Below are 13,419 nucleotides of genomic sequence, written 5' to 3'. Positions count from 1 at the left end.
ATGTGTGTGTGTGTGAACGATATGGGATGTATAGACATTATGGACAATATGTGGATAGAATATATAGTAAATATCTGAAGAATACGTGGATAGAATAGTATATGTACAGCAATAGTTGAATAGGATGGCCTTGACTAGAATACAGTATGTAAACATTATTAAAGTGACTAGTGTTCCATTATCAAAGTGACCATTGTTCGATGTTTATGTACATAGGGCAGCAGCCTCTAAGGTGCAGGGATGTGTAACTGGGTGGTAGCCGGCTAGTGACAGTGACTAAGTTCAGGGCAGTGTACTGAGTAGAGGCTGGCTAGTGATGGCTATTTAACAGTCTGATGACCTTGAGATAGAAGCTGTTTTTCAGTCTCTTGGTCCCAGCTTTGATGCACCTGTACTGACCTTGCCTTCTGGGTGATACAGTAGCTATACCGTTTATTATCAAAAACTTGACTACAGCATGTGACCTACTGGAGTAGGACAGTTTGTTTAATTCATAGAGATCCTATTAAAATATTGTAATTCATAATTCTATGGTTTAATTCCTAAATTTAATTCATCAAACGTCATGGTTTTAGGACACTCCCTTTCCTTTGTGACTGCTGACTCGAGGAGCCCTCCCCTTGTGCTCTGGCAGCCTGAGCCTGCGAGAAAAATCATTTGGTGAGGAGAGAAGCAAAAGGGATCTGCAGACTTGGACGCTGTTGGCCTTATGGTTAAATCCAACCTTCAGACGATATTAAATAGCCACTGTTTTGTCAGAGAAAAAGAGAAAACCACATCTACAATGCCAGTTAACGAACTGCCCAGTAATAACCCCGAAAGTGAAAGGTAAGTTGAGATAGCAATTCAGAAGGACTATGATTACTCATTGAGTCAGTAGCCACAGAGGCCTAGCTAACTGTACTCAGCTAGCATAACTTGCGACTTGTTTACTGTTTTTACAGTGGATATTATGTAAGAAGTCAGTAGAACAATATTGTGCGGAACTGCCTTTCGTTATTTCCCTCAAAGTTGACAATATTTAGCTGTAGTCGAAGTCTGTATAATTTTGGTTATTAAAGTTGGTTGCGGTTTATTTCGAACAACAATTTGTCATTTAGCATTCTGCTGATGTTGTTGGCTAACGCGTTAACGTTAGGTAACTAACGTTAGATAGTTAGCTTACCAGCTAACGCTAGCTAGCCAGCTCGTTCTTTAACTAGATACATTTGGCTTTGTCAATGCACAGTTTAACGCTTGTTGCTTCATTTGCGATGAATTAAGAAACAAACTAGCTACGGCAACATGTTTCACAATAATGTTGGGATAAATGGACTGACACAATTTATTACGTCGAATGTTCTGGAAGACGTTAGTCGACGTTAGTGGCTATGTAGTGGCAGTGCGTTTTAAGCAACAGGCACACAGCTAGTTAGCTAACTACTACTAGCCATTGCGGCAAATATTTAGCTTGCAACGCTTCAACACCTGCAGGTATTAATATCATATCTGAGCACTCACATATGTTTGGCCAATCAAAACCCTTGACGACTTGACTGACTGTTATCCTGCTTAAAGACTAGGTCGAAAATATACTTTCGACCTAGCTAGGTTAAAGAATAACATGAGTGACAGCTAGTTAACTTACCTATTGGCTCAGTTCCGTCAGTACCTATGCCTAAAAACCCAAGTACAGGATGTGCAGTCCCTAAAAGTAGGTTATTTACCTGTCGATGCTCATTCTTATGTTTTGACATAACCCTATCAGAATTTACATCCCTTCTCATCTGTGGGAATTAAAATTAGTGTAGACCAATAAAGCCTAGACAACATTTAAAGAACTTGCCCTAACACAAGTAGGCTGACCATGGAGTCTCTTCCATTGATTATTGTCAATAGTTGCAAATCATCTTGATTAGCCTAGACAGTCTGCTGAGTCTCACTGAGTACAACTACTGTTGACTTGTGTAGTATGGTTATAATATTCTATCAGAATGGACACAGCACTATTTGCACGTTCTGGTCAAGTCTGTGCCCAATGGGTGTGAAATGCTGTTATGGTCTGTTGTGTGGGTGGGGCATTGAGCTGTTGTCTGTTACTAGAGGAAGAGGCCTCTTGAAACTTAGTCCCCAGCCCCACCATTTAAGTGCTTTGAGTACAGGTTGCGAGGTGTCCATAACTGCCCCAAAATCATTCCCCTATGGCCAAATATCTAGTCTATTTTTCTGCCAGGCAGTATTTTTCCACATCAGATTCATTCAACTGGTAAAGGCTGGGACTCATCTCCCACCTGACTAAGCCAGCTGTCACAAGTTAAGGCGCTTCATGAATGGTGTGTATAGGAATATTGTGAATGGCGTAGAATAGCAGTGCAGTTGAATCTGTGGGAACAACTTGCAGGTGGAATGCAACGGCCAGGGATTTTACATAAGGATGCTAGTTGGATATTATTTGCAATAATCTGGTCGGGCGGTTTCCAAAGTAACCTCATTCACTAGAACCACTTATATTGACTGGAATCACTTATACCTTAGAAATGATAAGTGAGGAGCCTATGACGTCATCTTGACGATGGTTGAGGTATATCACTGTTACTCTGATTTTGAGGTCCAAGGTTGACAATGGGTTCTTACTTTGCTTTCGCATGTCTGCTCCACATATAACGCTGGAGTGGCATTTGCGTAAGAGAGAGTCTGTGAACAGTAACACCACCACTAATGGGTTTTGTTCCCGTTTGGAGCTCGGAGAATATACCTACTCTCAGCTCTGCTAGCGCAACCCCCACAGAAAAGCTTATTCTGAACTAGATCACACTGTTGTGGCTTAGGCAAAATGGCTGATCAGTGCAGTCGGTAATCTGGCACATGCCTCAGTGACGTAAGAGGTTGGCATTTTTGTCGCTAGTGCAGACTTGAATTAGGCTAAAAACCTTTTTTTGCCACCCTAATTTTTAGCCCGGGTAGCTGAAATTGTTCAGTATTTTTCCAGTGACATGGTTTCCCGAAAATGATGCCGACAGCGGTCTTTCCCCCATAGGCTAATCCCATTGTGACAGTTCACTCTGATTAATCAGTGATATGTCAACAGGGAATCAGTCACCATGGTAGCCATCTCTGACAACCAAGCTGAGTGAAGGCAGTCATTTTGTTTAATGAGTCATCACCAGAGACTGAAACTAACTTTTTGGTCCACCAGCCACTGTGGCAGGTAAATACAAAAATCTACCAGCAACTGCTTTTTTTTACCAGCCATATTTTTTGTTCTATAATTACCACAAAAAAACCAAAAACAAATGGATGAGCATGCTTTGTAATGTTTCTAAAACAATACATGTATTACTAGTAAGAAGTGATATGGTACAGTGCCTTCAGAAAGTATTCACACCCCTTGACTTTATCCACATTTTGTAGTGTTCCAGCCTGAATTTTAAATTGATTAAATTGAGATGTTGTGTCACTGGCCTACACACAATACCCCATAATGTCAAAGTGGAATCATGTTTTTAGAAATGTACACTGAACAAACATATGAACGCAACATGTAAAGTATTGGTCCCATGTTTCATGAGCTGAAATAAAAGATCCCAGAAATGTTCCATACGCACAAAAAGCTTATTTCTCTCAGTTTGTGCACACATTTGTTTACATCCCTGTTAGTGAGCATTTCTCCTTTGCCAAGATAATCCATCCACCTGACAAGTGTGGCATATCAAGAAGCTGATTAAACAGCATGATCATTACACAGGTGCATCTTGTGCTGGAGACAATAAAAGGCCACTCTAAAATGTGCGGTTTTGTCACACAACACAATGCTACAGATGTCTGAAGTTTTGAGGGAGCGTGTAATTGGCATGCTGAAATGCAGGAATGTCCACCAGAGCTGTTGCCAGATAATTTAATGTTAATTTCTCTACCATATGCTGCCTCCAACGTCGTTTTAGAGAATTTGACAGTACGTCCAACTGGCCTCACAACCACAGACCACATGCAACCACGCCAGCCCAGGACCGCCACATACGGTTTCTTCACCTGCGGGATCGTCTGGGACCAGCCACCCAGACAGCTGATGAAACTGTAGGTTTGCACAACCGAAGAATTTCTGCACAAACTGTCAGAAACAGTGAGGATGACAGCTTGTCATCCTCACCAGGGTCTTGACCTGACTGCAGTTCGGCGTCGTAACCGACTTTAGAGGGCAAATGCTCACCTTCGATGGCCATTGGCACGCTGGAGAAGTGTGCTCTTCACGGATGGATCCCGGTTTCAACTGTACTGGGCAGATGGCAGACGTATGGCGTCGTGAGGGCAAGTGGTTTGCTGCTGTCAACATTGTGAACAGAGTGCCCCATGGTGGCGGTGGGGTTATGGTACGGGCAGGCATAACCACGGACAATGAATACAATCGCATTTTATCGATGGCAATTTGAATGCACAAAGATACCATGACGAGATCCTGAGGCCCATTGTCTTGCCATTCATCCGCCATCACCTCCTGTTTCAGCATGATAATGCACAGCCCCCATGTCGCAAGGATCTGTACACAATTCCCGGAAGCTGAAACTGTCCCAGTTCTTCCATGGCCTGCATACTCACCAGACATGTCACCCATTGAGCATGTATGGATGCTCTGGATCGACGTGTACGACAGCGTGTTCCAGTTCCCGCCAATATTCAGCAACTTCACACAGCCATTGAAGAGGAGTGGGACAACATTCCACAGGCCACAATCAACAGCCTGTTCAACTCTATACGAAGGAGGTGTCACACTGCATGAGGTAAATGGTGGCCACACCAGATACTGACTGGTTTTCTGATCCACACCCTTATCTTTTTTTTAAGGTATCTGTGACCAACAGATGTACAGTGGGGAGAACAAGTATTTGATACACTGCCGATTTTGCAGGTTTTCCTACTTACAAAGCATGTAGAGGTCTGTAATTGTTATCATAGGTACACTTCAACTGTGAGAGACGGAATCTAAAACAAAAATCCAGAAAATCACATTGTATGATTTTTAAGTAATTAATTTGCATTTTATTGCATGACATAAGTATTTGATACATCAGAAAAGCAGAACTTAATATTTGGTACAGAAACCTTTGTTTGCAATTACAGAGATCATACGTTTCCTGTAGGTCTTGACCAGGTTTGCACACACTGCAGCAGGGATTTTGGCCCACTCCTCCATACAGACCTTCTCCAGATCCTTCAGGTTTCGGGGCTGTCGCTGGGCAATACGGACGTTCAGCTCCCTCCAAATATTTTCTATTGGGTTCAGGTCTGGACTGGCTAGGCCACTCCAGGACCTTGAGATGCTTCTTACGGAGCCACTCCCTCCTTGCCCTGGCTGTGTGTTTCGGGTCGTTGTCATGCTGGAAGACCCAGCCACGACCCATCTTCAATGCTCTTACGGAGGGAAGGAGGTTGTTGGCCAAGATCTCGCGATACATGGCCCCATTCATCCTCCCCATCAATACGGTGCAGTTGTCCTGTCCCCTTTGCAGAAAAGCATCCCCAAAGGATGATGTTTCCACCTCCATGCTTCACGGTTGGGATGGTGTTCTTGGGGTTGTACTCATCCTTCTTCTTCCTCCAAACACGGCGAGTGGCGTTTAGACCAAAAAGCTATATTTCTGTCTCATCAGACCACATGACCTTCTCCCATTCCTCCTCTGGATCATCCAGATGGTCATTGGCAAACTTCAGACGGGCCTGGACATGCGCTGGCTTGAGCAGGGGGACCTTGCGTGCACTGCAGGATTTTAATCCATGACGGCGTAGTGTGTTACTAATGGTTTTCTTTGAGACTGTGGTCCCAGCTCTCTTCAGGTCATTGACCAGGTCCTGCCGTGTAGTTCTGGGCTGATCCCTCACCTTCCTCATGATCATTGATGCCCCACGAGGTGAGATCTTGCATGGAGCCCCAGACCGAGGGTGATTGACCGTCATCTTGAACTTCTTCCATTTTCTAATAATTGCGCCAACAGTTGTTGCCTTCTCACCAAGCTGCTTGCCTATTGTCCTGTAGCCCATCCCAACAATTTTATCCCTGATGTCCTTACACAGCTCTCTGGTCTTGGCCATTGTGGAGAGGATGGAGTCTGTTTGATTGAGTGTGTGGACAGGTGTCTTTTATACAGGTAACGAGTTCAAACAGGTGCAGTTAATACAGGTAATGAGTGGAGAACAGGAGGGCTTCTTAAAGAAAAACTAACAGGTCTGTGAGAGCTGGAATTCTTACTGGTTGGTAGGTGATCAAATACTTATGTCATGCAATAAAATGCAAATGAATTACTTAAAAATCATACAATGTGATTTTCTGGATTTTTGTTTTAGATTCCATCTCTCACAGTTGAAGTGTACCTATGATAAGAATTACAGACCTCTACATGCTTTGTAAGTAGGAAAACCTGCAAAATCGGCAGGGTATCAAATACTTGTTCTCCCCACTGTATATCTGTATTCCCAGTCATGTGCAATCCATAGATTAGGGCTTAATGAATTTATTTAAATTGACTGATTTCCTTTTGTGAACTAACTTAGTAAGATCTTTGAAATTGTTACATGTTGCATTTATATTTTTGTTTAGTGTAATTAAAATGAAAAGCTGAAATGTCTTGAGTGAATAAGTATTCAACTCCTTTGTTATGGCAAACCTAAATAAATTCAGGAGTAATTCAGTAAAATGTGCTTAACCTCCCCAGAGTTGATTGACACACCTGTTGATGTATTTTTTGACTGTCTTTTTTTGCCATTTATGAATGTTATTCAATGCCTTTCAATGGGCTTTAGTAGTAAAGGCCAAAATCAATATTTTATCAAATAATTTTAATATATATATTTTTGATACCTAAAGGGGTCCTGAAATCCCAAATCAAATCGCTAAATGATTGTATGACCATCTTAAAACAATTCCATATTTCAGCTTAGCACCCTTCTCCCCCAACGTCTTAGACTATTGGTAGATAAAAAATAATAATAATTACAAGACATTTAATATCCTTTTGAGTGTAGTTATTAATTACACTTTGGATGGTGTATCAATACACCCAGTCACTACTAAGATACTCAGTTGCTGGATAGAAAGGAAACTGTTCATGGATTTCAACATTACATTTACATTTTAGTCATTTAGCAGACGCTCTTATCCAGAGCGACTTACAGTTAGTGAGTGCATACATAATTTTTTTATTTTTCATACTGGCCCCCCGTGGGAATCAAACCCACAACCCTGGCATTGCAAACGCCATGCTCTACCAACTGAGCTACATCCCTGCCGGCCATTCCCTCCCCTACCCTGGACGACGCTGGGCCAATTGTGCGCCGCCCCATGGGTCTCCAGGTCGCGGCCGGCTATGACAGACTGGATTCGAACCAGGATCTCTAGTGGCACAGCTAGCACTGCGATGCAGTGCCTTAGACCACTGCGCCACTCGGGAGACATGAGGCCAATGGTGACTTTAAAACAGAGTTTAATGGCTGTGATAGGAGACCTGAGGATGGATCAACAACATTGTACTTACTCCACAATACTAACCTAAATGACAGATGGAAAAAAGCATCCGGTTTGCAATGGCCTCGTTACAGTTTTGTAACCTCGTTACAGTTTTGTAACGAGGTTACAAAAGTGGCCTCGTTACAGTTTTGTAACTTAAATTGGCTTGAAAATATATGGCAATGGCTGTCTAGCAATGATCAACAACAAACTTGACAGAGCTTGAATAATTTTATAAAAAATTATGTACAAATATTGTACAATCCAGGTGTGCAAAGCTCTTAGAGACTTGCCCAGAAAAACTCAGCTGTAATCGCTGCCGAAAGTGATTCTAACATGTATTGAGTCCGGTAGGGCTGGGTGGTATACCTTATTTTACGATATACCGGTATTGATGCACTGACCGGTTTGGGTTTTTACTTTACCTTACCTTATATAATGGTATTTGGATTTTTGGTTTGTTAAATTTGATACGCCGTGTGTAACGTCCATTTTTATAGTTTACTCCGCTACTTGAGTCATCTCTCTCTCTCCATGCTGCTTTCCATACAGACCTAGCTCCGCCGCCTGTCACTCAAGGAGCGCATTTGTGGTTCCTCGACCACTAGACACTTGTGTTCAGTCTGCATGGTCAATGCATCACAGGCAGCAAAGTTGATGACAATGATGCTGTTTTCACTTTGCTTCTTAATATAAATCCACTAGCGTTATATAATTACACTATTAGTTTGTTTATTACATCTGCAAACGGCTAGTTTGTCTTAGCGAATGCTAATCGATAGTTAGCCAGCTGACTAGCTAGCTAATAAATGTACTGAGTCAGAGCAAACGTAAATAGCTATACAGCCTGATTATACCAGTGATGGTGTAGACCTAAATCAGCATGTTTGTGCAACAGTATCTTCTAAATCAAAGAGGAATAAGCAAAGCATGAATATGTTAGCTACATGAAGTAGCTAAGAGAAAATTCAATGTAGCCAAAGATTATAGGTTACCCTAGTCAATACTTTGATTCTTACCCTGTCACAATAACTATCTCCCTGGCATTTTCATTCGTTGTCATGTCGAACGTCACTGTATTCAAAGTGCCCACTAATATATTCTAACTATAGAATTAGAATAATCATTCTATTTCCATGATTCCAACAGTTCACCCAAGTGTTTTGCTCTAAATCGCAGTTCAAATCGCAATTGCTACATTTGGTTAAAAATAAGGCCTAGATTGTTTGCCCATATCATGCAGCCCTACGTGGCAGTGTTGAAATGATTTCAAATGAGTGCAAGAAATGCAGAAGTTGATAAATGCAATACATTATTTTTGGTTGAAGATTTTACTTAGAATGTATGTGTTGCCACCCTAGGGTCACTCACTACTCATAAAGCAAATGTAGAATTGTTATTATTCAAAAACATAAAATACCGCCATACCGTCCAATTTCTTTTAAACACAGTGATAGGGGTGTGAATAGGATATTTCTTTATTTCATTGTCAATCAATTTGGAAACATTTCTAAAAACATGTTTTCACTTTGTCATTATGGGGTATTGTGTGTAGATGGGTGAGAGAGAGAAAATAATCAATTTTGAATTCAGGCTGTCAAACAACAAAGTGTGGAAAAAGTCAAAGGGGTATGAATACTTTCTGAAGGCACTGCTCAAGGCACTGCTCAATGTAAAAATTATATGAATCCTTTAGTAATAATTGTGCCGTTCTTCTGTGTGTTCTCCAGCACCTCCAGTCCGAGGTGGTGTTCCCGCTGTTGCAGTAACCCCTGTCCGGGGCCTCTGTGGTGTTCCTGATGCCCCTCGCCCACCCCTGAAGATCCCAGGTGGGCGAGGAAATGACCAGCGGGATCGCAATCTTTCAGCTAAGCTATTCTACTCTGTGAGTCCACTTTCCTATATCTCTCCTTCACATCCTCTGGCGTTAGGATACCTCCCTGTGTCAAACCTCTCTTCGTACCCGCTAATTTCTCTATTTTTTTCTTGCAGGATGCTCGGTTGCTGGTTCTTGAGGAGCCTCCCCCCACCAACGGCAGAGTCCGTTTCCTACTTTTTGAGCCCCGTCGCTCAGTGGGCAAGCACTGTGTCTGGAGGGGGGCACTGAAAGGGAGGAACATCTATATCGAGATCCCCCCTGGAGCCCTGCCTGAGGGCAGCAAAGACAGGTCAGTGATCCAATGCAAATACAACCTCTCCTTTGTCCTCTGGTTTCCTACTCCATTCTCCTTTTCAGCTCATTTATCACCTGATTTACTTAAAGGGAAAATCCACCCAAAACCACTCATTCCTTTATTTTACAGTGTTAAATAACACTAATATGTGAGAACAATATTTTTTGTGAACAGATATTTCATTTTGGCATTATAATAAGGTTGATAGCAACATGGTAAATCGTTGTGGGAATCTGTTGCAGCTCATGTCGACTTCAAAATCTACAATGCAATGCTTTCTCTATGGGCTGGCTAGCTAGGTAGCTAGCTAGCTAGCAAATGCACCTACATACAATAATACCAAAGACAATATCAGCATGTAAAGTAGCTAGTTAGTTGTAAAATCGCCTAAACAAACTGCACTATCAATTTAGGAGTCTACAATCTCACCGCGTTCAACCTGCAGATCGATGCGCCTCAGAGTGGAGTCTGACATTCACAACGGCAGATATACTTTTGAGGAGATGGGAAACGTTGCCCATGCTACGTCAATGGGCCGTGCGGTGCATTCTGGGCGATTCTGGGACAAGGAGCGCTCTCCTTCAAGGAGTGAATGGGAGTCTTTTGGGCGCAAGCTCTAAAACCCAACATTAGCACAAATTTTGTCAACAAGAAGTACAACATTAAAAATCTTTTCAGAGATGTGTGAATTTACTTGCTATCTGTGACGTCATATGGCTTTGGAATCGTAACGTTACGTACTTTCGAGCGAAATTGGCACGTTTCTTGACATATACACTGACTTTGAGAAGGGATTGTGTGACGCTTAGCAACTGCTTGATTCAGTATGACGACAACGTGAACGCGATTGGTCGACAGTCTGCTGGGTGGGGCGTTATACGTTCCTTCATTCATTGGATTCCTATCTCCTTTCTATAATATATCTGGCAACGGCACCATGCAGTGCACCCTGGACTAAAGAGGCAGACACATAGGAAAATTTGCTAGACCCTCCGTTAAATTACAAATGTCCCGAGGTAGGAATATCGCAAAAATATGATCAATGGCTCATTCGAGAGAAGACATCCTCCCGAGTTATTACATCGGCCAGTATTGAAGTCTGTCATATATGATAGACATTTTCGCGATCTTAAAGTCGTATTCCTATTAACTTCCAGTGTAATGAGAGCGACTTTATCACAATACTAAGTCATACCGGCCAAATTTCTGCCTGCTTGAACTCCAGTAACTCGGATACACATGATATGACCGAGGGAATCGATAGAACATCACTCAGAGATGCACAAAAACAATACAACATTCAAAATGGGTGACCCTTTCCTTTAACAAAAGGCACATCTCAATAGCTGGTCCAGGTATCCTCATGAAATGGCACAAGTGGGCGGGGTGGGCCTTTCCTCTTTTGTTCTCTATTGTTCCTCAAGCAAGGGTGGAGGCCAATGACACCACTAATCCCCATGAGACCAACTCCTTGAATGCCCTACTCTTTTTTGCAGTTGTCTAAAACCTTATTTTGTTCAAAATATATTTTGTTACCCCTTAGTGTGTGTTTTACTGTATTTATTTATACTTGGGATAATGCTTTTCAACAGTAAAACGTTTTTTTTAAATCGCTGGATGATGTCTTTAACCTCTTAAGGAGCCGGACCCCTTTTTTTCAATTTTCACCTAAAATGACATACCCAAATCTAACTGCCTGTAGCTCAGGACCTGAAGCAAGGATATGCATTTTCTTCATACCATTTGAAAGGAAACACTTTTAAGTTTGTGGAAATGTGAAATTAATGTAGGAGAATATAACACATTAGATCTGGTAAAAGATAATACAAACCAAAAAACATGCAAAAATTATTTTTGCCATCTTTGAAATGCAAGAGAAAGGCCACAATATAATATTGCAATTTAGATTTTGGCCATTTGATGGTGCAGTGTGTGTGCAAAGTTTGAGATTGATCCAGTGAAGCGTTGCAATACTGGACTATTTTGTATCAAGTCTGCTCAAATGTATCGAATTGGTCAATTGATACATTTTCAAGTACATAACTATAGAGAACATACAAAAATGATATGGTAATACAAAATGTAAGTTTACACATTCCCAGGAATGTCATACATGATGGATCATTAGCTTATACACTAACTTTCACACATCTAGATGGCCGGGCGGGGTATGTGTGGCGCCAGAGACGGCAAGGGTTCAAACTGTAGAACCTAGTTCCTACATTTGAATATAAACATTTATTTTATCAAACAAAACTATGCTACATTTTATCTCGGGGACCTTCAGGATGACAAATCAGAGCAAAGATTACTGAATGTAAGTACATTATTTACCTTCAGAGGTGAATGTATCAAACCAGTTGCCGTGATACGTTTTTTGTTGTTGTGCACTCTCCTCAAACAATAGCATGATATTTTTTCACTGTAATAGCTACTGTGAATTGGACAGTGCAGTTGGATTAACAAGAATTTAAGCTTTCTGCCCATATAAGACATGTCTATGTCCTGGAAAGTTTGCTGTTACCTACAACAGTCATGTTAATCACATTAGCGCACGTTAGCTCAACCGTCCCGTATACGGGACACCGATCCCGTAGAGGTTAAGACTGTTTTTGTTTTCTTTAAACCAGATGGACTCTGTTTATATTGCACTGCCTTAATAGCTCATTGATTTACTTCCCTTCTCCAGTTTCGCTCTCCTGCTGGAGTTTGCGGAAGAGAAGCTGCAGGTTGACCATGTCTTCATCTGCTTCCACAAGAACCGAGACGACAGAGGTAAGTCCCTGTGTGTGTGTGTCCAGTCAACCCCTCTTTTTATACTTTATTATTTTGTTATGAGTCTTCTCACACTACCCTTTCTCTCGCTCTCTCTCTCCAGCATCTCTGCTGCGTACCTTCAGCTTCCTGGGCTTTGAGATTGTGAGACCAGGTCATCCCCTCGTCCCTACCCGCCCCGACGCTTTCTTCATGGCTTACAGCATCGAACGAGACTCCTCTGACGACGAATAACCGATCACACACAAGTTTGCTTTTATGTACCCTTCCCCATCCCACTCTATCACTTAGGGAAAATACATATTATCAAAACTCAGTAAGTTGAGGTTTCCTGTGAAATTTTCTGTTTATTACCTTTGATGTGCTGTATTACAATGACATTTGCACTAGTGTGTAATGTTAAACCAGGAATGTACACATCTGGAAAATGTTTCCTCACCACTGTAATCATTTCCATGTGTAGTGCTGATTTCCCCCTCCCCCATCCACCACAATGATAATCTCTAGGATGTAATATTTATGGTAATTTCCATGCAGCATACTCATGTAATTAGTTATGTTTTTTGGGCTATTTCAAGTTGATTTTCATGTTTAGTAAAAAAAAATGTGTGCATGAATTTCGATTTCTAGTTTTGATTCACTTGACTGAAATCTGCATGTTGTAACAAGTGCGCGAATAAAAGTGCTCACCTTAACAAGTGGATTTTGATTTCTAGTTATATGTTGTAGAAATTAGGTACAGGGCAGTGAAATATGTGAAGATTTGTACAAGAAGTACAATTTGTGGATATGTAGACCAGAGGGATATACCAGAGTTGTAAAAGCATAATCTGTTAAAATCGATAGACATCAGTCTGTCGGTGTTGAATTTCACCTAGTGCACTGTAAGTTGATATTTAAAAATCATTACTGTGTTCTAATGGAGCTCCTTGGATCCATGAAAGGTTAATGGTAGTGCATATACACTGAGTGTAGAAAACATTAGGAACACCTTCT

The 13,419-nt window shown here is 41.5% G+C and overlaps 1 protein-coding gene across 1 annotated transcript; it reads left to right on the top strand.

Moving 5' to 3' along the window:
• Positions 1–631: 631 nt before the first annotated feature.
• On the top strand, positions 632–13,126 carry oaz1a (ornithine decarboxylase antizyme 1a). Its single transcript, XM_041849176.2, is given in 6 exon segments — positions 632–828; positions 9,205–9,271; positions 9,273–9,359; positions 9,467–9,642; positions 12,338–12,423; positions 12,527–13,126. Coding segments are annotated over 6 exon segments (666 nt in total). The 5' UTR covers positions 632–709; the 3' UTR covers positions 12,658–13,126.
• Positions 13,127–13,419: the final 293 nt, after the last annotated feature.

Source organism: Coregonus clupeaformis, chromosome 26, assembly GCF_020615455.1.
Source record: "Coregonus clupeaformis isolate EN_2021a chromosome 26, ASM2061545v1, whole genome shotgun sequence".
NCBI classification, from domain to species: Eukaryota; Metazoa; Chordata; class Actinopteri; order Salmoniformes; family Salmonidae; genus Coregonus; species Coregonus clupeaformis.
This window is presented reverse-complemented; position numbering and strand designations above follow the sequence as displayed.